The sequence below is a fragment of the Podarcis bocagei genome (assembly GCF_964188305.1).
Source record: "Podarcis bocagei genome assembly, chromosome: 12".
Lineage (NCBI taxonomy): Eukaryota > Metazoa > Chordata > Lepidosauria > Squamata > Lacertidae > Podarcis > Podarcis bocagei.
Window position 1 is genome coordinate 28,896,168 of NC_138137.1, and position 24,201 is coordinate 28,920,368.

The window sequence follows — 24,201 nt, forward strand, 5'->3', positions numbered from 1 at the left end:
CAAATTTTAGATATTTCATTATAGTGCTCATTAGTGAAATATTATTTCCCCCAAGGCAGTCTAAAGGACTCTCCCAGTGATTCATAACTTGTGGGACACTATACACCATTCAGCTATAAAATTATGACTACCTCAAATCAGGCTGCAGAAAAACAGTTTTAAGTGGTACTGTTTTTAAATTATGACAAGTCCAATGTTCTAAGAAATATTTCTTGTACTTGGACTCTCCCCTCCCCAATAACTTATTGTGCACAGAGAGCACAGTAATGATACTCATTGTAGAGTTCTAAACCTTTACAACTTCGAAATTCCTAGATGTTTCTTTTTAAAAGATAATGAAACCCTTCCTAATGGACTTTATGAACTAAAACCTATTTTTATTCCGTACTTTCACCTTTTTAACAGGTTTATGAATCAGTGGAGCAGGTAGTATTTAAGGAGACTTGTGTTTCCGAAACTTGTTACTGTAGAAAAAAATTCAACAATGCTTCTTTGTGCATGAAAAGATTTTGTTGGGTAAAATTAGGCTGTAAAAACCAAAAGGAAACATTGGTTAATTTAGACTGAATACAGTAGAAAGTTGGGAACCTTGAATCCTCAGGAAATAATGCAGCTACTGACTAGAATCCAGTTTGCTTGTGTATCTGTTTTTGATAGGAATAGGAATTCTTATCTATTATGAAAAGATCTTTAGAAATAAAGTTATGTAGCTTAAGAAAACCACTGTTTCTAAAGAAATAATTACTGCTCCTTAAAATGAATGCTTTTTAAATTTAGGATTTGATTGTAATTTTTCTAGAGTATCTTGACAGAATCAGGACATTTCAAGAAATTAGAGGTGTCTTTGATAGAAATAACAAGTGAATAGCCCTTTGTAGTTAAAAAAATAAAAACAATTTAGGAATTTTAAAGAAAGGGACAATTATTTTTTTGCGTCCTACACTTAAATCCACATTTGGAAAGTAACAGAGTGAGAGAGAGGGCTTGAACTAAAGCCAGAAAATTGAAGCAGGCAGAACAGCTTTGTTGACCACACTATGGCAGGTGGTCAGTACCTTGCTAATCCAGAGGTGCAAACTACAGAGGTTGACATCCCTTCAGTTCTGGGCTGAACCCCAGCCTTAAGTCATGAAGTTTCTAGCTCAAGCCCTAGACTTCCTGTTGGATAGTGATTCCTTTTGCTGCCCTTCCTACAATGAAGCATTAATCATTCACTACCCAGCAAATCCCCTTCCGCTAGCTCCAAGAAGCCAGTGGGGGAAAGGGGCAAGGGATTAGGTGATTAGCTGCACTTCTCTAAGCACTGGTCCACATCCTCAGACCACGATAATCAAAATGATCCAGTAGAGATAGAACAGACAGGGTTCTGGACACTTCCATTGGACTTGCTCTAACTGGTATCTGACTGTCCAAATCTGAGTAATTTTGCCCCTAGCCTAAAGTGCCTTGCAAGTATACACAAGGCTGCTAAAGGGTGTCATAGCAATGCTCTCTTGGTCATATGGCACAAGCCCATTCACCACTTGGAAGAGCTCTGCTGGACAACTACTGTGGACACAGTGATGACAGAGAAGCAAGCTTTCTCCATTGCCATCACCATATGCTAAGTGCCGTAATGCACTTTGGCCTGTGCTCAGTTGAAGCAGGCGCATGTGTGTGAACTTTTTATGCATAACTGTAAATTTACGGCCAAGAGAAAAGCAGTTTTAACTGGAAATTAGGATTAGGATTTTCAGAAACATAGTAGAAACTGTGTAAAGGAAGAAATTTTGAAACAAAGACTGCAATTCTAACCCCACCCACCTGAGAGTAAGTCCCACTGAATTCAATAGAAATTACTACTTAGTAGACATCCAATTTTGTAATTATGCATTATAAATATACATTGTGTACATTAAACCTTTGTTTTTGAAGTCTGCTTAATATGCACCATGGTGTCAGGTGTCAGGTCATTGATTCAAAGTTTGCTTTAAGCTTCTGATTATCTATTCATTTTGCATTTCGGAATAAACAGATTAAAACTTCCTTCCTGCTGACCTTATTCCAACAAGTTCTACAACTGGCCCCTTCCAGCTGGGTAAACAGCCTTAAGGATCTAATTTGCCCTCTTCTCTTTAATTCAAAATTATGTTAAATGTTCTCTTCAGTGACTCATGACATCATTCTCCGTTTTCACAGAGTAGTTTACACAGGTTCAACAGTTCATTCTCAGCATTACAAATTAAGGAATTTAAGACTCTGGGTTGTACAGTGTTTTTTAACATTCCAAAACCACTCTAGTGTGTAACCATTCTGTCTAGGCCTGTTTTGTCGTCTCAATCGAATACCATGGACTATTTATTTATTGCCCACAAATTTACCTTTTTACTGTACAGTGGTACCTCGGGTAAAGTACTTAATTCGTTCCAGAGGTCTGTTCTTAACCTGAAACTGTTCTTAACCTGAAGCACCACTTTAGCTAATGGGGCCTCCTGCTGCCACTGTGCCACCGGAGCATGATTTCTGTTCTCATCCTGAAGCAAAGTTCTTAACCTGAAGCACTATATCTGGGTTAGCGGAGTATGTAACCTGAGGTACCACTGTACAAGATAGACAGACAAACCCTGGGCCAGAATCTTGATACCAGCCACATTGGACTCCAAACAAGCACAAAGTATTGTTACCGGAAAGACAGCTGAGTTTTTGTCTCCACACTGTCATTTTGTCTTTTAGTTCTTCTTGAACATTAATTTGTAAAGGCCAGTAAAGGAGTATTTGTAGGTCCTTTGTGAACCTCTCTTTTCCATGTCAAGGAGAGGTTGTCAATCTTTCCCTCGCTTGCCAGGGGAACTCCTGGATGCACTAAAGCCAAATCTCAATTTCTTAAATTGATCAAGTCAACGCTGCACCGTTTATCAATCCCTGAGTTCTTGTGTGACTTTCCAGTTAGTAAAACTGGGGATGGGGAGAAGCTGTGCAACTGACTACTGAAATGAGCTGGAGAAGAATTGTGGGGAGGTGGGTTTTTAAGAACCCTAGAAGCTTCTTTCCAAGCCAGGTGTGGACAAATTTTGTTGGCATCCCTGACATTTACTTGAAGATGGGATGGGTTTGAGGTCTTACAAAAGAGCATAACAAAAGCATCAATAACAGGTAGACGAATGTTGTCATAAGTTTTGGTGATTAAGTTGCTGTGAAGTAATCTTGGATTTTGTTGGCTACTAAATTAGAATAGTTTTTCTAAAATCAGTTTAATGCTAAAAGAGTAGCTTAATACAGTATCAGTTTAATGCTAAAGAGTAGCTTAATACAGTATCAGTTTAATGTTCAAATATACAACAAAATATTTTTTGGAAATAGTTGAAATATTTTAATCTCATAATTGCTGGTGGTTGCTTTATCTTTGAAGGTGGTATTCTGTAAATTTAGGGTAAGTATTCTTTTAAGACAGTTCTGCTAACAGAAGTGGTAATTACAGTATGTGGCTGAAGCATGTTGATTACTAGAGATATAATTGGTGGGAGCGCAGATGTCTGAATAGAAGTACATGTTTCTACCTGTTAAAAACATAAATACACAGGTAATTCTTCTACTTTAGTTTAGAAAATACATGTGGTTTTGAATGCCCACTAATGGAAGTTGTTTCAATGGTGTAAAATAATATTTTCTGTGCAGTAATATGTGGAAAGAGTTTGATTAATTAGGATGTGAAGACATTAATCATATTCATTTACAGAGCAATACTATCCCTGAGTTTATTTATGCCTCCTGGGCAGGGAGAGGTTCTCTTCTAAGTTCCTGTGCATTTGCTCAGCCTGAAGATACACTGGGATAGATTTCAGTCTCAATATATCACATCACTGCTGCCCTTTCCGTTGGCACCAGTACAAGGGACAAAAAGTGGGTGGAATAGGGAATGGCAAGGGAAGAGCAGAGCTTAATCAGTATTGTGTGCTTTCTCAGGCAAAGCTCCCGTTTCCTTCAGTGGTGTAATGTTACGCCTGTAAGTGAGGAAGTGCATTATAATGCTACCATTGTTGTCAACAGTCAGTCCTAGACAACTGCCGCATCTCAATTTCTTCTCTGCTGCAGTAGAGGACAGGATCCCAACTAAGACATGCTTATTTTCCTAAGCATAAGTCCTGACTATCTCCATGATTACTGCTGGCACTTGAAGCCAATCAGAAGAAAATTGAGAACTGAAAATAAGACCAATTGGGTGAATAGCCAGGAGGCTCTGACGATTCACCAAATGGTGTGTGTGTGAGAGAGGATGGACAAAATGAAACTAATTCTGTCAGAGTTGAATTATCAATGTTTATTGAGCAAGAGACAGATGTAAAGACTGTTGCTTAGAAGTGGTCTCTGCCTAAAGTTCAAAATACTTAATCACGCAGTACATATTCCAGTGTAGTGTTGTAGAATTGTTGGCTAAATTTAGTCTATTGTGTCATAACTCTTACCTGATTGCTTGTCCTACGAATTCATTCACTACTTACCATAAACGTTTGAAACTAAGATATTTATAAGCCTATGAAGGCAACACAGCAGAATTTCAGAAACCATGTTTATGAAATTGAATTAAATTAAAGTAATTTGGTTTGATTTGTAATAATTTGGAAAAATTATTATTATTATTATTTTTAAAAATGCCGCTAGAGTCTGAGTCATATTTAATTTGATGGCTTGGGTCATCTGATTGTTTCTCCACATGTCCGTGGTCATGGTTTCAAATATAGATCTGGGTTTGGTGAAGTGGTCACATTAATACTTTGCCATTTATCCACCATGGTATGGTTACACTCATTCCATATTTCAGAACAGTCAAAATAATTTGTCAGTTGGTTTTTCAGCCTCCATAATGAAGTAAGTTTTTTGCCTCCCATAAATAGAAGATTCTGAAAATACGATAGGTACGTGTGTGCTTTAGATAGTTTTTCACAAATATGAAAGATTGGTGCTAAACATTTTTGGGAAAGGTTTTAGTGTTAATTTTCACTGTTTGCTACAACAGGATAAAAAGAATGCATGCAGCTGTCTAGTCCCATAGTATGAGGCTCAACTCTCATTGACATCATGCAGAATAGGATGTGCAATATATCAGGAAGAATTCAATGTCTGTCTGGATCAGGCCAACAGTGTATGTGGAAGTCAAAATATTAAATTTGCTTGGACTTGTTCTTTAAGCAGAGATTAACTAAGGTAAACATGTAAATCTGTGTTTAACCTCCCCTTTTTTTCTTGGTTCCCAAGGCTGCAGGAGCAATCTGTCCTCTTGTCTCCACTGTTATTGCTTCCTCTGCTGACGGATGTTTAGACCATTCACTAGATCGTGCCAAGTACAGAGCAAGTGAAATGCCTCAGGCATTCTTATTTGATATAATCCATCAAGCATATCATCGGGTAAGAATTTTGGCAATTAAAAAAGAAACTTACTCTTCTCCTCAACCCCCCACCCCCATACTGTAAGAGGCAACTGACTTGCATGTGTTATTTGGGTGACTTAGTAAATATTCATTTTAATAAATTATATTTTTGGTTTTTTTGCCATCAAATGGTAGCATTTTGTATAATTATGTTATGTTACATATACTAAACTTCCACACAAATATCCACACAAAATGGATGTAAAGGTTTATGTGTTGGGTGTGTACAGCCTACACCGGTCTGTGTAGTTGATTCTGCAGTCAAAATGGACAAATGCTTGTTCTACTAAGTGTGTCTTCTCTTTGTTTTGATCGGGGAAGGTGAAACCTGAAACCACCCTATGTGGGTCCATAGAAACCTCAGACTTGTGCATGGCTGGAATACAGCTTATTGCACAATGATAAAAGTCACAGCCAAGGCTCTGACCAGTTTTACCTCTGCCCACTGGCAGGTGGCTTCTGGAAATTTGCCCATGATGGAATTGCCATCTGAAAGAGGGACTGAAAGAGGGACCCATTCCACCTGCCTTTAAAATAGTTTTAAAAATACTGGCCCTCTCTTACTCCTGAAAACCAGTACTTACTGCTGTCACTAAAAAAAAGAGGTATTGAAATTCTGTATTTGTTCCAGGTAAACTTAACAACTGCTCACCATCTCAATCTACCTCATACTGATTTAAATTTTGCTAGTTATTTTGATCTTAACAAACATTTTGAGGAATTTATGGACAGCTCATTTTCCTGTTGCTTTTCTGTTTTTCACTCGCCCCCCCCCCCCCACCGTACTTAAGAATGTGTAGAGGGAAAGCTACTAATTGCGACTGGTGAATTTGCATTGCTTTGAAGTATTCCAGAATGTCTCAGATGCATTACAGGAGGGATTCTACCATTTTAGGAGCTATAGTGTGCTTACATAGTATAGTCAGAATTGAAAGGGCTTTAACAGCACTCTGACAATTCTCCACTGGCACAGTTAACAAAGGACAGAATTACAGAAGATCTTGGCTCAGGAAATAATCTAGCCCTTTCTTGACATAACACTTTCAGTTTATTGAGAGTAAATTGGCAAAGTTACATAATGTTAGGTCACTGTCCTGTTGCTGTGAGGCATTATACTAGAAAATACATGCTTAGGAGAAGTACAGTTACAGCTGTGCCAGCACAGTAGAACGTTCATGGTGTGTGCTTGCGATGTAGGCCAAATTTGAAACAGATATGATAATCTCAGTATTGATACTGTTAGCTGAGCAACTGCTATCATCTTCTGATGTGGCATATAACAGTATAAAGCAGAAAATTATATGGATCAGGATGGCTTATTTGGACCTCTGCAGTGATTACCATGGTGGCACAACCTGATGTTGGCAGTAACATTTCATCACACAAATGCAACTGATATAGGTCTGTTAGCCAAACATTGACTGCACCTGGACTAGGGTGCTCAGTCAATCTGTACACAATTGCGACTTTGTATATTTGTAAAGCTTGAGAAACAGTAATTTAAAATGCCATGTTGTATATAAATTCTGTAGGCTACAATGATTTTTGTTTCAACATTGTCTACAGTGCAGTGACTATGACCTGGATTATGGAACAGAATGTTTGCATCTGGCACTAAAATACAACAAAACAAATGCGAAACTTATTGAAGGGCCCCCTGACTTATGGAAGGTAGGAGCAACATTTTTCTTTAGTAAATGGGAAGCTTTGGAAAGTTGATGATAGTTACATTATTGCACTTCTGAAAAATACTGCTCAAATGCTACAAACCATGAATGCAATTTAATTATAACAAGCTGTATATCCATGTTGGAACTTTTAAGATGCCCAACTCGCTTGTCACTGCCACAGATGAATGTAATAAATCTTCTGCAATGTAGAATTGAGATGCAGGTTGTTCCTTGAGATGCCTGTCTCATCAGCCTGATCCAGCTTTTCTTAGGAAAACCCATTCTCCTCTGGTTTTAAGTATCTAGGCAGGATTCAAGAAAGGAAGTTTATGGAAATGGCTCAACTTTGGTAGACTTCTCTTTTAGCTCATACAGAACGATACTCTTCAAATATTCTTTTATATAATATTCTATAATATAAACAACACATTTTGATGTGTTTATATCAAATACATCAAACATATATATTTTAATATGTTGAATAGAGGTAATAGAGTTTCCTGGCATGTCATTCTGTCCATGTGCTACTCCACTTCACCTGCTGAATGTGTGGATGGACAGAAGTGTCAACAGCAGCCCAAAACAAGTTTCCTGGAGGGGCTAGGGCTGGGCCAGCCAAGTATTGTTGGATCCCAAGCCACTCTCACTGCATCCTATGATCGCCTTGGTTCTATTTCAGGCCCAGTTGCGGCTTCAGCTCTAGGCTGACACAGGCTTCTCCCTCCACCACCTCCTGCACTTGCCACCATGTAGGGGGATTTGGATTGTCCCCTAATCTCTAAAAAAACAAGGATTACTACAATATTATAAATGAATGGAGATACATTTTTTTAATTTAAAAAATAGTGTATACATCTTGTGTTAAAGGAATTTCTAGGACTTATCCTTCCACATTTTTGTTATTATGTCTATGCTAAAATCATACTGTAACAACTGTTTTATATATCATTCTTTATCACTATGCAGTATATTCAGTTTATATAAGACATTTGTTACTACACACACACACACACACACAATAAATAAAATCTGTTTTGGTAATTTCTCTTTATTTTCTGGCGTCAGTTTTAAGCATGTGAGCTTCAGAGCAACCTATTCGTTTCACTACCAAAACTGACATAAGAGCTCTCCTCTATGAGGTGTCTTGTTCAAAGAACACTCCTGCTCCAAAGTACTTTTTAGATCAGAGCTAGTAATACATTCAGAGTATTACAGAAAGAGGATTGTTGTTTTTTAAAATAAAAGATGTTAACTCTAGATTTTGGGAAATAATGTAATTATCATAGTAAGGGAAGCAATATAATTATCATAGTAATTTAGATGAACTTCTTGACATGAAGATATGCAAATGGTAAATTTACTATTTCACTAAAACAGAATAAAGGTGAACACTCTTAGAAAGAATATGGTAGACATATGTGGGCAAACCAAATGTAGCCATTTTTTAAAAGAATGATAAAATTAATACTGAACAGATTTTAAAGCTTAATACAAATACAGATTTGGAAGATCTTCTGATTTACATTTTTTCTCATGGCTTCTAGTGCTTTTTAAATATAATTTAGATATAATTAAGATATAATTAAATATAATACAGTAACTTGGAGCAGGGCTTTCAGTGTGGCTATCCCTGTTCTGTGGAACAACATTCCTGTCAAGACACAACAGGTACCCACTATCTGCACTTTCTGGGAATAACTGAAGACCTTTTTCTCCCAACAAGCTTTCCCAGCTGAATGAATAGGTCTCTGCCTTATGCATACATTCTGTGTGTTTTTTTAAATCATATTTTGTGTTTGCGTGTGTTTTAACTGATTTTTAGTTCATCCATTGTGCTTTGTACATAGCCTTGAGATGGAAGACTACTAAAAATAACAACAATAATAAAATGATAATATTATGTGTTGGCAGTCTTTCAGTGTGGAAAATGGTCTTTAGGTACTTTGTGTGTGTGTGTGTGTGTGTGTGTGTGTGTGTGTGTGTGTTTTATTAAAAACTTGTGGAAGAACTAATTAGGTTTATCTGTCCTTTAGGTGACCTACAAGCGAGATCTGTATGCAGCTGATTCTTTAATTAAAGGTATGTGCTTGTCCTTGAGTCTGCCAGTTCATATAGTCACCAAGATGAAACCACATTTTGTGTGTGAAAACACTAGAAATTAAAGTTGACTGGTAAAATAATAAAACCACATAAATAGCTTTAGCTTATTCCTTTAATCATGTAAAGTTGCATAAAGGAACCAGGCAAATGGAAAATAGGCCTTGGGCACTGTCTCTGATTCAAGTCAGACAATGCTGACCTTTCAACCAAAATGAAAGCTTATCCAAGGGGAAAACAGAACTTGAGGAAGTACATAATCAAGACATTAGTGAGGACTTTGTTCTGTGGATGGGCATTGCACCAGCAGGGAGATGCAGTGTGAAAGATCCATATGGCTAGTGACACTACACATCATGGTTGCTGCTGCACAGATTCAACTTGTATTGGCTTCTGTTTCAAGGCTGTAAAAGTGCCTTTACAGATTCTTTCTTAGTGAGAAATGTAAACATTCACCTTGCCAGCACCTTGCACCTTCACACTTCACCATGACAGATTCTCACATCTCATTTAGTGTTGCACTCCACATTTATTTGAGGCAGATCTGTGACATTAGGGCTTTGATTCCGACTGCTTTGGCAGCAAGTCCCAACTCATCAAATCCCATCTAGCACTGTATTGCCAGCTCCATCTCTTGGAGGGACCTGTCTTTGGGGTGTTAGACTACATACAGCCCACAGCTTGCTAAAGTCAAAGCAGGATGTCAGTCCACGTGGAGAATCAAGGCAAGCCAAGTAGGAGAATCTAGGCTCAAAATTCAGTAACTTCCCAGGGGGCAGTGCTGTGGAGCTGGTCTAAGAGTCACAAAGGTCTGCAGCCAGGAGGAGGAAGAAGAGGAAGAAGTCCTAGCTGACTGGTTTGGATAGAAAGAGATCTCTCTTTCTGTCTCCAAACTCCTGACAAGCTGCTGCTGTTCCTCATAGGATATGGTGATAGTAATCAGTGTAGCTTCTTAGAGAAACAGTGGAAGAGAATCAACTGAGCCTGACTGAGCTGCTTTCTCATCTGCAGTGTCTGTAGGGACTTGTTCTGTGCAATTCCCTCTCCCTGCATAGGGAAACCAGCCCTGGGAGCCATTAGTCAGTGGATACACTATGGTTCTGCCACACTGTGGCCTTTTATTTGCATTCTGAAAACATTTGGACCTGATTCTTCAAGTGGTGTAAATTTTAAGTCTACTACTCTGGTTTTCAGTTGAATGGCCGTCATTGAAAGTTAATCATCTGTGTGAAGGAGATACTCAAACTTCACTTAAAATTAGAAGCGAAATTGGATCCTGGCTCCTCATTTTGCATATATTTGTTCATTTAGAAGGGTCACGGGAAAGTGTGATTTCTGGTGCACTTAGGTATCTAAAACAATTGTAGCTGCTTAAATATGGGGATTTCCTATGTCAAGGACTGATTTACAAATAAATACGGAACTAGTTACAATGAGCTAAAACCATACTTCATCTTGTATGTTTACCTATGTATTTAGGGTTATTCTGTAAGCAAAGCAACATTGTATTTGTTGTGCAGACTTGTTTCGCCCACCCACAGCTGCTGTGCAAGCTCAGACTAACAAGTTTTTAAACTGGTTAACAATGCCAAGACTAAAAAAACTGAATTTAATTTACATAAACAAACCAGTCTGAAGCGATATGGATTTTCTTATTCTCTACAATGAGCATTTCTTGGCACATACTCTACTAGTCACTTCAGTAGAAACTAAAAATATCCAGACACATTTTATGTTTTCTATTTTCTTCTTTACCTTCTTCTTTTGGTACAGTTGGGTAGTACATTCTGTTCAAATAATGACTCTATAAAATATTTTCTTAAGTCACTCAGATTTTTCTGCTTCTGTAGTATAAATGTTATACCAGTCAGTAATCTACGATGTCTTCACACAAAGGTACTTGACTATTAAGACTATTGAATTTTGAATACAAATTCTTCTTCTTTTTTTGTTCTACAAATATTTCCAACAAAGTTATCCAGCTGTTTAATGTTCAGTTTTCTCTGAACATCTTATGGAAGTTAATGACATTTAAATATATTTTTAATTGCTGAGAAATTATATGCTAACTTAAGTCAGTTAATTGCAGTTGGTCTACACTGAGTACAGCATAGTAGGAGAGCACCCTTTGAAATTATGTGAATGACTTCAATGCACATAAAGTAACAGATGAGATTAATATAGCATATTCCCTAGGTTGCTTGAATTATTCCAGATTTGTGTGTATAGGGGAATTTGTACATAGTATAAAAGGGAATTTGTATACGTCTCAAGCCACCTTTCCTCAGTTCTTCCGAGCATATGCCTATACTTATTATAGCTCCTTAGGTGACATTTCACATAATGGCAACTGTCTTAGAAATGACTGTACTTAGGTAGTATAGCTGCTGTGTATAAATCAGTAGGTGTGACAACTTCAGTAACTAGCCCAGCTGCAGTCTCACTGAACCCTTGATGAGAATTATGAAAATGTAAATATTTGCACAGCAGCAATGTTACATGCCAACCCTAAATTGACCACAATGAGGCTTTTTTCCATGTAATATATTTAAGAATGGGATTTTACAATGGTATGCAAGTGTTTGAAGTTGACCCATTTCTGTAGGCTATATTAATGCAAATGCATTCCACTGTTTTATTGATTGAATCAGTGGTTGTGAGCTTCTCCTATAGAATTAGGATTGTACATAGCCAAACTATACATCTTATCTTACAGACTGTATGATCAAGTATAACGAAAGGGGATGAGATTTGGCTCTCCACAACTTGGCCAGAACTTGGATAAGAGACCACTAGGAGAATGCCTTATATGTCACACCAGGGCCATGCTAATGTGACATATCCATGTGTTTAAACCCAGCTTGTTTCAATCATGTAAAAAGTGAGGATGTGGGAATCCAATGTAAAAAGGGAGGTGCAGTTAGGAGAGGCGGGGTTAACATTATCTTTATAGAAGTATGATCATATTAACTTTGTGATTTAATGGCCTCTTATTTTGCATAATATAGTAGCTGATCAGTTTTATAATCATCTAAGACTATTTTGTATAGCAGTACAGTGGAGTGCCTCAGGGTTCCGTCCTCTCCCCCATGCTTTTTAACATCTATATGAAGCCGCTGGGAGAGATCATCAGGGGGTTTGGACTGGGTGTCCATCAATATGCAGATGATACCCAGCTCTACCTTTCTTTCAAATCAGAACCAGTGAAGGCGGTGAAGGTCCTGTGTGAGTGCCTGGAGGCGGTTGGAGGATGGATGGCGGCTAATGGATTGAAGTTGAATCCTGACAAGACAGAAGTACTGTTTTTGGGGGACAGGGGGCGGGCTGGTGTGGAGGACTCCCTGGTCCTGAATAGGGTAACTGTGCCCCTGAAGGACCAGGTGCGTAGCCTGGGAGTCATTTTGGACTCACAGCTGTCCATGGAGGCACAGGTCAATTCTGTATCCAGGGCAGCTGTCTACCAACTCCACCTGGTATGCAGGCTGAGACCCTACCTGCCCGCTGACTGTCTGGCCAGAGTGGTGCATGCTCTAGTTATCTCCCGCTTGGACTACTGCAATGCGCTCTACGTGGGGCTACCTTTGAAGGTGACTCGGAAACTACATCTAATCCAGAATGCGGCAGCTAGACTGGTGACTGGGGGCGGCCGCCGAGACCACATAACACCGGTCTTGAAAGACCTACATTGGCTCCCAGTACGTTTCCGAGCACAATTCAAAGTGCTGGTGTTGACCTTTAAAGCCCTAAATGGCTTCGGCCCAGTATACCTGAAGGAGCGTCTCCACCCCCATCGTTCTGCCCGGACACTGAGGTCCAGCGCCGAGGGCCTTCTGGCGGTTCCCTCATTGCGAGAAGCGAAGCTACAGGGAACCAGGCAGAGGGCCTTTTCGGTGGTGGCGCCCGCCCTGTGGAATGCCCTCCCATCGGATGTCAAGGTGATGGACAACTACCTGACATTCAGAAGACATCTTAAGGCGGCCCTATTCAGGGAAGCTTTTAATGTATGATATTTTAGTGTTTTTTGGTTTCTGTGGAAGCCGCCCAGAGTGGCTGGGGAAACCCAGCCAGATGGGCGGGGTACAAATAATAAATTATTATTATTATTATTAAACATTAACTTGGTTTAAGTACATCCATTATTAGAAGATAAGAGCTGTCCAATGGTACCTAATGGGAAGCTAAGCAAGTTAGAGTCTTACAAGTATCTGGCTGGAGAATGGCACTGCAAAATTTTGTGAGTGTACAATTTGAAGGATAGCTATGTTTCAGTTCGCATATTTGGTAGGTTTGGCTTTAAATGCAAACTGAATCAAATTTCTTTCCCATTCCTGTTGGTGAGCCAGGATTAGGGAGATTTATCATAGCAGGGATGGGAAACCGGTGGCCCTCCAGAAGTCCCTGGACTATAATGCCAGTCATCCTTGACCAGCCAGTGTGGTGTAGTGGTTAAGAGTGGTAGACTCATAATCTGGGGAACCGGGTTTGCGTCTCCGCTCCTTCACATGCAGCTGCTGGGTGACCTTGGGCTAGTCACACTTCTTTGAAGTCTCTCAGCCCCACTTACCTCACAGAATGTTTGTTGTGGGGGAGGAAGGGAAAGGAGAATGTTAGCTGCTTTGAGACTCCTTCAGGTAGTGATAAAGCGGGATATCAAATCCAAACTCTTCTTCTTCTTGACCATTGGCCATGCTGGCTGGGGCTGGTGGGAGTTGTAGTCCTGCAACATTTGGAAGGTCACAGGCTCCCCATTCCTGTGAATCTGAGGCTATGACCCAGGAAATCACTGGGTTGAATCTTGTCTCTGCCATAAAGCCACTAGATGGTCTTAAGGGAGCCAAATTTCCCCTCAGCTACTCATAATATGGGGATAATTATACATGGTAGTGGTTATAAGGATTACAGTAAGATACAGAATATGAAGTACTATGACCATCTGAAAGCGCCGTGCAAACATTAAGTTGTTATTCAGTAATATTTCCCTAGACATTTGAGCAGCAGTAAACTGCAAATAAATGCAAATAATACCTTGTTGTTTCCCAGTGTGATTGATCAAATCACAATTAAGATATGACATTAAAGAGTTTAAAAGAAATTAGTATATCATCTGCTTTTAATTATGTGAGCAGTATTTGGTGATCTGTATTACAAATGTAATCCTACCTATGCAAATACAGCTAACAAGTTCCAAATGCTTTAGGAAAGCTTAGCTAAAGTTTTCTGCTGTAGGCAATATAAGCTGTTGATAAAGGACACATTCCATTCTTTTAAACTGAGCACTGATGTAGGTAAGAAAAATATAATGATCATTCAAGTACCAAACAATGTGGTTCCAATATGTTAAACATTTGATTCACTATCTTCATAAAATGATTTCTTAAAGTGTAATGGTGTTCCATTTTTTAGCTTTGTCTTTCTTTAACAACCAATGTTGGAAAAATAATAGAACATGTTCAATAATAAAAAAAAACATTCTTAATGCTCTTGAAGTAAAACAGGTAAGAACTTGCTGGATGTGCAGACAATGTGGCGCATGTCTGTCTCTTTCCCCCTTCTCATATTATTAGTCTGCAAATAGGGAAACCTCATCCTGCAGTTAGGATGACTCATTTAGAAAAGTAGTTAGAACCTGGATAGTACAAAAACATCCTGAAAAAATCTCTTTAAGGATTTCTTCCCCTAGGGCAACTATATATTTGAACCTCCAGTTGAAACATGTAAAGCTTCAGTCTCCCTTTCAGGGATACCTTGAAATGTGCATTCAGAAATAGGTGAAGAATGAACCTATAATTTTTAGAACTGTAGCTCTGCCTTGCACACTTGCTTCACTACTGAATTATGTGATCCCAAATTCTAGCAGTAATGAGAAATTAATGTTTAGAAATTAATATATTCACAGTGGGGCTGCCCCCAAGGAATCAATCACTTATTATGCCCTGCTTGGACGTACTACCTCATTGTGCAGCCACATGCTCCTCCATTCAAATGAACATACTCCTTTTATATCAGTGGTATCTAACCTATCCCTACTTGCACTTGCATTGACAGTATCACCCTTTCCCCCTGCTCCTTTACTGGAGTGTAGGTAACTTCTGCTCTGTTCCCACACCACAGGAATAGAGTGTGGGTGCTCAAATCCCACTTGAATTAAGTGAGTTGTGTAACAAAGGATAATCATATATCTAAGTTTTTTTATGCTAAATACACTTAGGGCTTTGTTCATTAGTATTTCTTCACATAGAATGTAATCCTAGGTAGCCAGTGAACAGATGGGGTGAAAAATGAGTGCACTGAAATTATTATTATTTGTTGTAGCTGGTCATTATAGGGGAACAGATCAGTTATCTGGTCTGCCTGTTTTTTCAGTGATGGGCTTCTATTAAAATGTCCTTTGATTATGTGAATGCTTTGCTCCTGCATGCACTGTTGGCTGCTTAATATTGCACCCAGTAGGTCAGTTCATATGCAGTGCCAAATCATAGTTATGCAATATGGGAACAAGCACACTAACTTTTCCTCTTGCACACTCTGTGTAATTGGTTACTTTCCTGGCTTGAGGCAAATCATAGTATTCTCTTCGCATCCCAACTGGTTGGTGCTTGCCTTCCAAACCAAAAGCATGGCTTGAAGCTTGTTTGCAAGCCTGATTTTGGAGGGCAAATGCAAACAATTGTTTGCTGCAACTGAGGAAGTAATTAAGTGCCGTGTGCAGTAGGAGGGTGCATGGAACACAAGGCTTGGTCATGTAACATAGATGGGATGACAGATGCAATGGGAGAAATGGATACAAAACTATACCAACAGAAATAGAACAAAGAAAGCTTATTATATTATTAAGTTCATTTTTATTCCAGAGTTACAGTGGCTTTTGAATCATGGTTTTTACACATGCAATGGTTTGCCAAACAACACAAAAAAGAAAGAGTAGGGAATACCCTTCCTCCCAAAGGGACCCATGGGATAAAACACTGGGCTGTTTATGGTCAGTTCTTTTTTCACAAACTTGAGCTGTCTTTGAGTTGGATAGGGATGGTATCTGTAATAGTAGCCAGGAAGTTAAATTTAACAATCCTCAGGTTGGGGGGAGGGAGTATTTTCATAGTAGCTGATCATATATCTAATCCTGTATTTACCTGTATATAACCCTTGTCACAAAACCATTTTTCCAAGTGCAGAAAACACGATTCCTCTTTCTATAAAAACAAACCCTGTCTAAAATAATTGTTTACTGAAATAAGTTAGAGAATTGATGATTATGATGATAACAACTGTTTCCCCCCGCCGTTTTAAATTTTCTTTATTAGACACCATATCACAACAAGTTTGTGTTCTCACTAATATGAAGGAAGATGCCGTGCAAGTAGGATTTCTCCTTCATGAAACACTGAAGAGTCATGTGAAAGTAAGTACTAGATTTTGATTCTCAACATCATCAACATAAGGAGAATTCCAATGTGAAAGATATGTACAAGTATTTTTTTTAGCATGCCACTAAATGCAGTGGCCTCTGGCAATCCCCCCCCCCCAAGGGATGATTATAGCTTGGGTTGAATTGGCATCCTGAGTTGGTTTTCCTTTTAGATTACCAGAACACATGCAGCTGATCAATCACTCCTTGTACCAGGGTATTTAATACATTGCTTCCTTCCTTGGGTCTTATTACAGTCAGTCAGGACAGTCAGATCAGACCAGTATTTTGAAAAGTGTTCTGCTTGGACTGGCTAAGGAGGCCTATAGCTGGGCATGAAATGAGTTTATGGCGTGGTTCCATTAAACCATAGTTTAGAAATTTCCCACAACGAACACTTCTAGTTCACATCAGACCATTGTGGGAGCTGAGCCTGAATATGCTTGTTCTGTTCATGCTTATGATGATACAAAGTGTTACTTACATAGTTTAAAAGTGGTAGTTAACACATGGATTCTTCAGTGGTTTGTGGTTTAAGATGTGCAGGATAACAACATTGTTTAGGGGAGTATTCATTAATACAATCTTAATTTCCCTTTTCAGCTGGTTAAAGCTATATCAACTTCCCTTTGCAAAAATGAAAGTCATCTACAAAATATATTACTAGGACAATGCTACAACTTTATTTGCATAAATGTAAGTATTATGGAAGATCAAAGGCAGTCTCCGAGCACATATTTTAACTTTACAGCATCACTTAGATGCATTGTCCTTGGTAAAATTGGCTTCCTTACAAGCTTCATGGTCTGTTGTCAAACTGATGAAACTCAGGCCTGCAATTGTGAAGGACAGGTTTTAGTTTAACAGAGCCATATGTCATATGTAGAAATCAGTTCTGTCAGTTTGATACTTGGACTGTTGACTCAGGCGGAGTAATGTTGATATATTTTACAACCAGATACATCCCATTTAAAGTTGTACAGTGGTGCCCCGCAAGATGAATGCCTCACAAGACGAAAAACTCGCTAGACAAAAGGGTTTCGCGGTTTTTGAGCTGCTTCGCAAGACGAATTTCCCTATGGGCTTGCTTCGCAAGACGAAAACGTCTTGCAAGTTTGTTTCCTTTTTCTTAACACCGTTAATACAGTTGCGACTTGACTTCGAGGAGCAACTCATAGAACGCGGTGTGGTAGCCTTTTTTGAGGTTTTTGGTGATTTTTGAAGCTTTTCCAAAACTTTTCCGACACCATGCTTCGCAAGACGAAAAATTCGCTAGACGAAAAAACTCACGGAACGAATTAATTTCGTCTTGCGAGGCACCACTGTATTCATATTCTTAATACATTGTAGAAAGTTATTCCTAAATTAGAACAATTATTGTCTTTTAAATTTCATTTTTTACAGTATTTCCACTATATGTACTGCTTTATGTTCACAAAGCCATAACTTTAGGGAAAACGGTTAAGTACATTTGAAAGAGTATAACACACTTCACAAAATCTTTACTGCTTTTGATCCCAAAGTGTCTCTGTGATTACCTCAATTGTAATCAGTAAGACATTTTCCCCTAATCAGGCAATCCTGTATTTTCATTATGCTGCAACTTGGCTTGTTTGTATGAGATTATTGATTTTTATCAGAAGTTATTTATATGATTGTTAACATATTAGACAGATTGCTATTTAAAAATACATTCTTCTATTTGCTCTGCCAACACATTTCTTTGATGCACCTGCTGTGTTGCTAAGGCAGAATTTATCTCTTCTACAGTGAAGTTACATTTGTTTGTGGCTCCATAAAGGCACTTTTCTTTCTTTATGGAAAAATTTGCTTAGATTATTTTTTGTCCATTACGAATCCTGAGATTCTGTAACCCTACAATGCACAGGAAAGGGGAATCCAGTTGTAATATTAGTGCAATACTACAAATGTATTGTTATTTTATTGGTCATATAGCACCACTTCAGTGGAGATCAACTTCATAAAGTACAAGGGGATAGGTCCTTCCCTTGAGGGATTTACAGTAACACAAAAAAGACAACAGAAGGAAGGGGAGAAGGTAGTAAATTAGGGAATAATATCCTTTTATTTACATTACATGTGCTTCATTTGTTAACAGTAGGGTATAGGCTTGAGGGAGGTAGGCCACAGCCTCCCTGAGCAAGAGAAGTTGATAGTGTAATTAAATAAGTACATTATGCATCTTGAAAGCATTCTTCTTAACTGGAAACCTGTTGTTTTTTTTTAGGATAACCTGTCTAACTTCCAAGAAACACATCAGTTAGTAGAAATACTTGAAAACACAAATGCTTCTCTTTTATACTCTGTTGTTCTTATCTCGGTAGGTTAATATATTACATTATTATATGATAAAGTAACTTTTCTAATACATCAGACTACATATGAGATTCTGTTTTTAAGCATCAGTGTCACCTCTGTAACATGTAATAGATACCAAGTAGAGGCAAGTCAAAACTATATTATTTATTGAATACTTATTGTAAGGGTGCATGGGGTTTTAGGGGAGGGTTAGTGCCTCTGGCAGGGGACATATTGTGCTCCTTCTGGGATAGTCTGTCCACCTTTGGTCCACACCCTGCACTCAGCTCTCACCTGTGATTCCTCTACAAAAATCTGGAGTGGAGCCCTTAAGAAGGTTGGATGGTGCCTTTTACGCCTCCTTCCAGCAACTCCTGCAGCCAAGCTGGTGTCAACCATATTGCTCTGCTTTCCTTTGGACCACATCAGCAAGGCTGGGAGAAGGGTCTTGTCATCTGGGCAGGCCAGGACCTCCATACACACTGCCTAGACTTGTGCCCCGGGGATGTCATTTTGGTCCTGCTAACATAGTGTTTGAGACAGATGAATGCCAACAACTTCTTAACATCTTTATGCGCCCCCTCGCCCAGCTTGTCTGGAGTTTTGGGCTGGGTTGCCATCAGTATGCCGATGACACCCAACTCTATCTGTTGATGGATGGCCATCCTGACTCGGCCCCAGATACACTGACCAGATGTCTGGAAGCTGTGGCTGGATGGTTACGTGGGCGCCGGTTGAAGTTAAATCCTCCGAAGACAGAGGTCCTCTGGCTGGGACGGAGCGATATGGGATTGAGGGGGCAACTCCCATCTCTTGCGGGGGTGGAATTAGTGCCAGCATCGTCCGTTAAGAGTTTGGGTGTAATCTTCGATACCTCCCTCTCTATGGAGGTGCAGATTACAGCTATAACAAAGGCGGCATTTTTTCATCTCCGTCAAGCTAAGCAGTTGGCTCCTTATCTCTCTCGCCCTGACCTAGCCACTGTGATCCACGCGACGGTCACCTCCAGACTGGATTATTGTAACTCGCTCTACGTGGGGCTGCCCTTGAGGCTGACCCAGAAACTCCAGCGGGTGCAGAATGCCGCGGCGAGACTCCTTATGGGGTCTTCGCTGCGAGATCATATCCATCCGGTACTATACAAGCTGCACTGGCTCCCGGTGGAGTACAGGATCAGGTTTAAGGTGCTGGTTTTAACCTTTAAAGCCCTATACAGCCTAGGACCCTTGTACCTACGGGACCGCCTCTCCTGGTATGTCCCACAGAGAAATTTATGGTCTGCAAATAAAAACACCCTAAAGATCCCAGGCCACAGAGAGGTTAGGTTGGCCTCAGCTAGAGCCAGGGCTTTCTTGGCCGCGGCTCCAATCTGGTGGAACGCTCTGTCACAAGAGACTAGGGCCCTGCAGGACCTGACATCCTTCCGCAGGGCCTGCAAGACAGAGCTGTTCCACCAGGCCTTTTGTCAGGGCGCAGCCTGACCCCCTCCTCTGGCAATCTGCACAAAATCTTGCTTGATGGTTGCCATTAATTTGATTTTAATTTGATTTAATTAATTTTATAATGAATGTTTTAGAATGTTGGACTATTTTGATTGTTGTTAGCTGCCCTGAGCCCAGCTTCGGCTGGGGAGGGCGGGATATAAATAAAATTTATTATTATTATTTATTATTCTTGTAAAATTCCATGCTTTTCCAGATTAGGATTGTCTAATCATGTTGGTGGTGTGTATCTTGTCACCTCTAACTCCAGCTGAAATTTTAAAGGGAAATTTCTGAACCAGAATAACATTTAAAGCAATGTACTAAAATAGTAAGCAGGGTTGGTATGGTACTTTTCTTTGATAGTATCGGAGAACCACACTATCTGCTTTGCAATTGTTTGCATGGTAAATCAGAAGTAAGTTTCACTGTGTCCAGTCAAGCTTGCTCCCTAGGAAGTGTGATTATGTTTGCATCTGTTGCCAAACTAATCCGACTGATGGTGATGGTGTGAAGATCTGTGGCAGACCTGTCACACTTTGACTAAGTCCAGGTGGCAGTGGAACCATCCTGTGGAAGCTGGTTGTGTGTGTATCCTTTTTGCTTCCTCCCATTGACTCCAGTTGATGGGCATTAACTATGCTAGATCTTGGGTTGAACTAGTTTCAGGCTCAGTTTAGAGGCATGCCAGTGAAACAAGAGAGCTTAAGATTCTGTGGATCTTTGGTCACTCATGATGTGCCTCCAAACCACCCCTTTTTTCAATCCACCACTGGTGGAGCACCACCAACAAAGCATAAGGAATGGGAGAAGGTTTCACTGCTATCCAGGAATGACCTCCCTCTCTGCCAGAGGTCCTTTTTTTTGCCTGCAGATACTATTAGGACTATTGGACCAAGGATTTCACAGAATGTTTTCTTTGGTGCGGTTCTAAATAGCAATAAATTGACTTTCTTTACTTTTTTATTTGTTTCTTGGGAATTTGATTAATATTTTTAAAAATAGTTTTTCTCTTCTCTCCCTTTCTTAGGTATACTTGGATTTTTTCGAAAATGTGTCTTTTATCAGTGCAATGCAAAGATTTGCTAAATTTGCAAAGGAAGTGGAAAAGAAAAATATTTTGCTATATGGTCTCAGTATACATTACCAAAAGGTATGTAGCTGAATAAATGTGAAGTATCTGTGAATTACCTATTTATGAATGTATTTTTGTGACCCACCTGATTTGATTCTTTTTTAAGTTTTAAAAAATCTGAAAGGTGACTGTCAGGGAACTGCCATTAGAGGCGAGAGGAGAGGTAAGACGCTCCAATGATGCAGGGGAGGGAACTAGCAAGGAGATAGAGAGAGCTTCCGCTGGGGAAGGAAATCCAGGGGACACCAGGGAGGAAGGAGAGGCGGAGAGGAGGCTCCGAGACTCTTCCAGTGTAATCAGCGGAGAGAGCACTGGACCTCCGCTTGGCACGCCCACGCTGCGCAGAAGGCTTCCGCACAGAGAATCTAGGAGGAGACTGGGCATCAAAGAATTTCTATGTTGGAAGAAATTTAGGAGACGCCCACTCACGGATTCTGCCAGTGACTAAGACAGTCGCATTTCAAGGGCTGTCAAACCAGGGAAAGTTTTAGCTATACGACTAGCTCGGAGCAGTTTGCAGTTTACGCACAAGCAACCCCAATTCCCATTACAGTGACAAAAATAAAACAACTGTTTTTTAGGTTGAAAAGGTTCCTTTCCATTTTTGTTGTTCTGCAGAATCCTTAATGTGGTTTACAGATTATTAGTAACAAAAAAGTCCCTGCCCCTATGCTTACAATCTGAGAGACTTGACACAAAAGAAAAAGGGTTTAGGAAGGAGGAGAAGCCTGAACGTTAGGAGGAAGACCTTAAAAGTAAGAGCAGTTCAACAATGGAACCAATTACCTGGAACAAAGTGGGGGGGCCTCTCTTCACTGAAAGACTTTAAGCGGAGACTGGACAGCCAGTTTTTGAGGATGTTCTAATTCTGAATTCCCTACATTGAGCTTGGGGTTGGATGGGATTGCCTATGGGGTCCCTTCCAACTTCATGGTTCTGAGAGGAATTTGTGATTAAAAGCCTAAGTAGGTTTCTGAGAAAGCCATGTAATCCCAGTATAATGAGGGATACAGGAGTACAGTTACTTCTGGCTCTGTTTATATATCACACTCTGCATTGGGGAATTGTCATTTTAAATGTCAGTCCTTGAATAATTGCCTAGAGCCATTCTTGGTGTCAAGTAAGTATAATTCCGTGTATAATGCCAAGAACGTATCTCGTGTGTCACAGCAGCACTTTCTGTGCGTAAGAAACCAAGAAAGACAGATCTTCACTAAAATCTATGCTTTCAAATAAAATCAACTGCAATGCTGTTGATGACACTTGCTGCATTTTCTTGTGAAATGCATGAGGGCAAATCTGTGATGCAATAAGAGTGCAGAAGCAGGGAATAAATCCTAAAAGGATCCAAGATCAGCCTGACTTGATCACATACATAGCAATATCGTCAGGGAGTGCTATAGGACTGGTTGACGCATGAGGCCCTGTGTGATTATGCTGGAAGGGAACAGGGTGTGAGGCTCAAAGCCAGGACATATGATGATATTTGTGTGGTTTATGTGAATTGGCACCTCCACGTAGATGGCATATTGTCAGCTTGTTAATGTCAGAAATTGTAGCCGTAGTTCACAGAATTCAGCTATGCACATACTAGATGTGTGACTGTACCAGTTCACAGAAATTATGCTTCCAGACAAATCCAGTTGTTACCGTGGCAGCTTCTCCACCCTCTCTTTCACAGTGAATGGTTGAAGTTCAATTCATATGTGAATCTAGTCTAAATCATTAGGTACTTGTGCCAGAGGGCCCGCTGAGCTCTGGGTTTCCCTGTGAATCTCCACTGCTTTTTAAAGGGCATGTTCCTACCATTCATGCTACACGTTTGCTGCAGGAATTGCCATTTAAAGGGTGATGTCAGGGCTTACATTTAACTGTAGGTAAACTTGGTTAAGAAGAATACCGACAGCAGATGTGTAAAAGCTTTTTGAGTACATTTTTCTTTCAGTACAAACTAAAAACTGGATGCCTGATTTAGTAGTTCTTGTAAATGAAAGCTCTAGAAAGGCTAATTTCATTAAAGCTTGAAATGCTTATTCTAAAAAGGCAAAGTTTCCCTTTCTCAGTCCATTTCCAAGCGAGGGCTGTGTTTATCATTAAAAAATTCCGATGTTTCATCAGGGGTGGTATTTTGTTTTCAATTTGTGGGAGAGCATTTAAATTTGTGGTTAATTTTTGAAATTACTTGTGTGACTACTTCAGGCATTTAAATACTGGATGATTCTTTTCTAATATTACCTTACTTTTTCTGCTTTTGGCTGGGAAAACATTGAGGATTTTTTGTTCCAGAAAGATAAATCAATTAACTGAGAGAAATGTTTTGCAAATAATCCTTCTCCAAGTGGAGTATATGAACCTATCCCATCTTTTCTTCACAACAATCCTGTGAGGCATTTGCCGCAACATCGCCTACAGTGCTTAATGGTTTAATGGATATCTCTCAGGCCCATATCCAATGGTTTAGGAAACATATACAGTACAGGCAACTTGCATTCTGGGACATTGTAAGCCCATTCTGCCCCCTTCTGAGGCCAGAAGCAGCACACATGTCAGTGGTCGTGCGTCAACGGGACACTTAAAATAGCCGCTGCCTATACTTTTATACAATAATATACAGTACTTTTCTACTGAATTGTTACAGTGTGAATGAGGTCTTCTTTCAGAGTATTTCTGACTCTTATGATTCAGTGCC

At 39.6% G+C, this 24,201-nt stretch overlaps 1 protein-coding gene across 2 annotated transcripts in view; it reads left to right on the forward strand.

Annotated features, from left to right (window-relative positions):
• Positions 1-24,201, forward strand: part of CRPPA (CDP-L-ribitol pyrophosphorylase A) — a 55,543-nt gene that overhangs the window by 13,664 nt on the left and 17,678 nt on the right. For both annotated transcript variants that reach the window (XR_014000944.1, XM_081164738.1), the window contains exons 3-9: positions 5,233-5,382; positions 6,972-7,076; positions 9,109-9,154; positions 16,474-16,571; positions 17,181-17,273; positions 18,826-18,918; positions 21,408-21,530. Coding sequence is in view for 1 of the 2 variants with exons in the window: in XM_081164738.1 (XP_081020864.1) it covers positions 5,233-5,382; positions 6,972-7,076; positions 9,109-9,154; positions 16,474-16,571; positions 17,181-17,273; positions 18,826-18,918; positions 21,408-21,530 (708 nt within the window). In the remaining variant the exon portion in view is untranslated. The remainder of the gene's footprint in view (positions 1-5,232; positions 5,383-6,971; positions 7,077-9,108; positions 9,155-16,473; positions 16,572-17,180; positions 17,274-18,825; positions 18,919-21,407; positions 21,531-24,201) is intronic.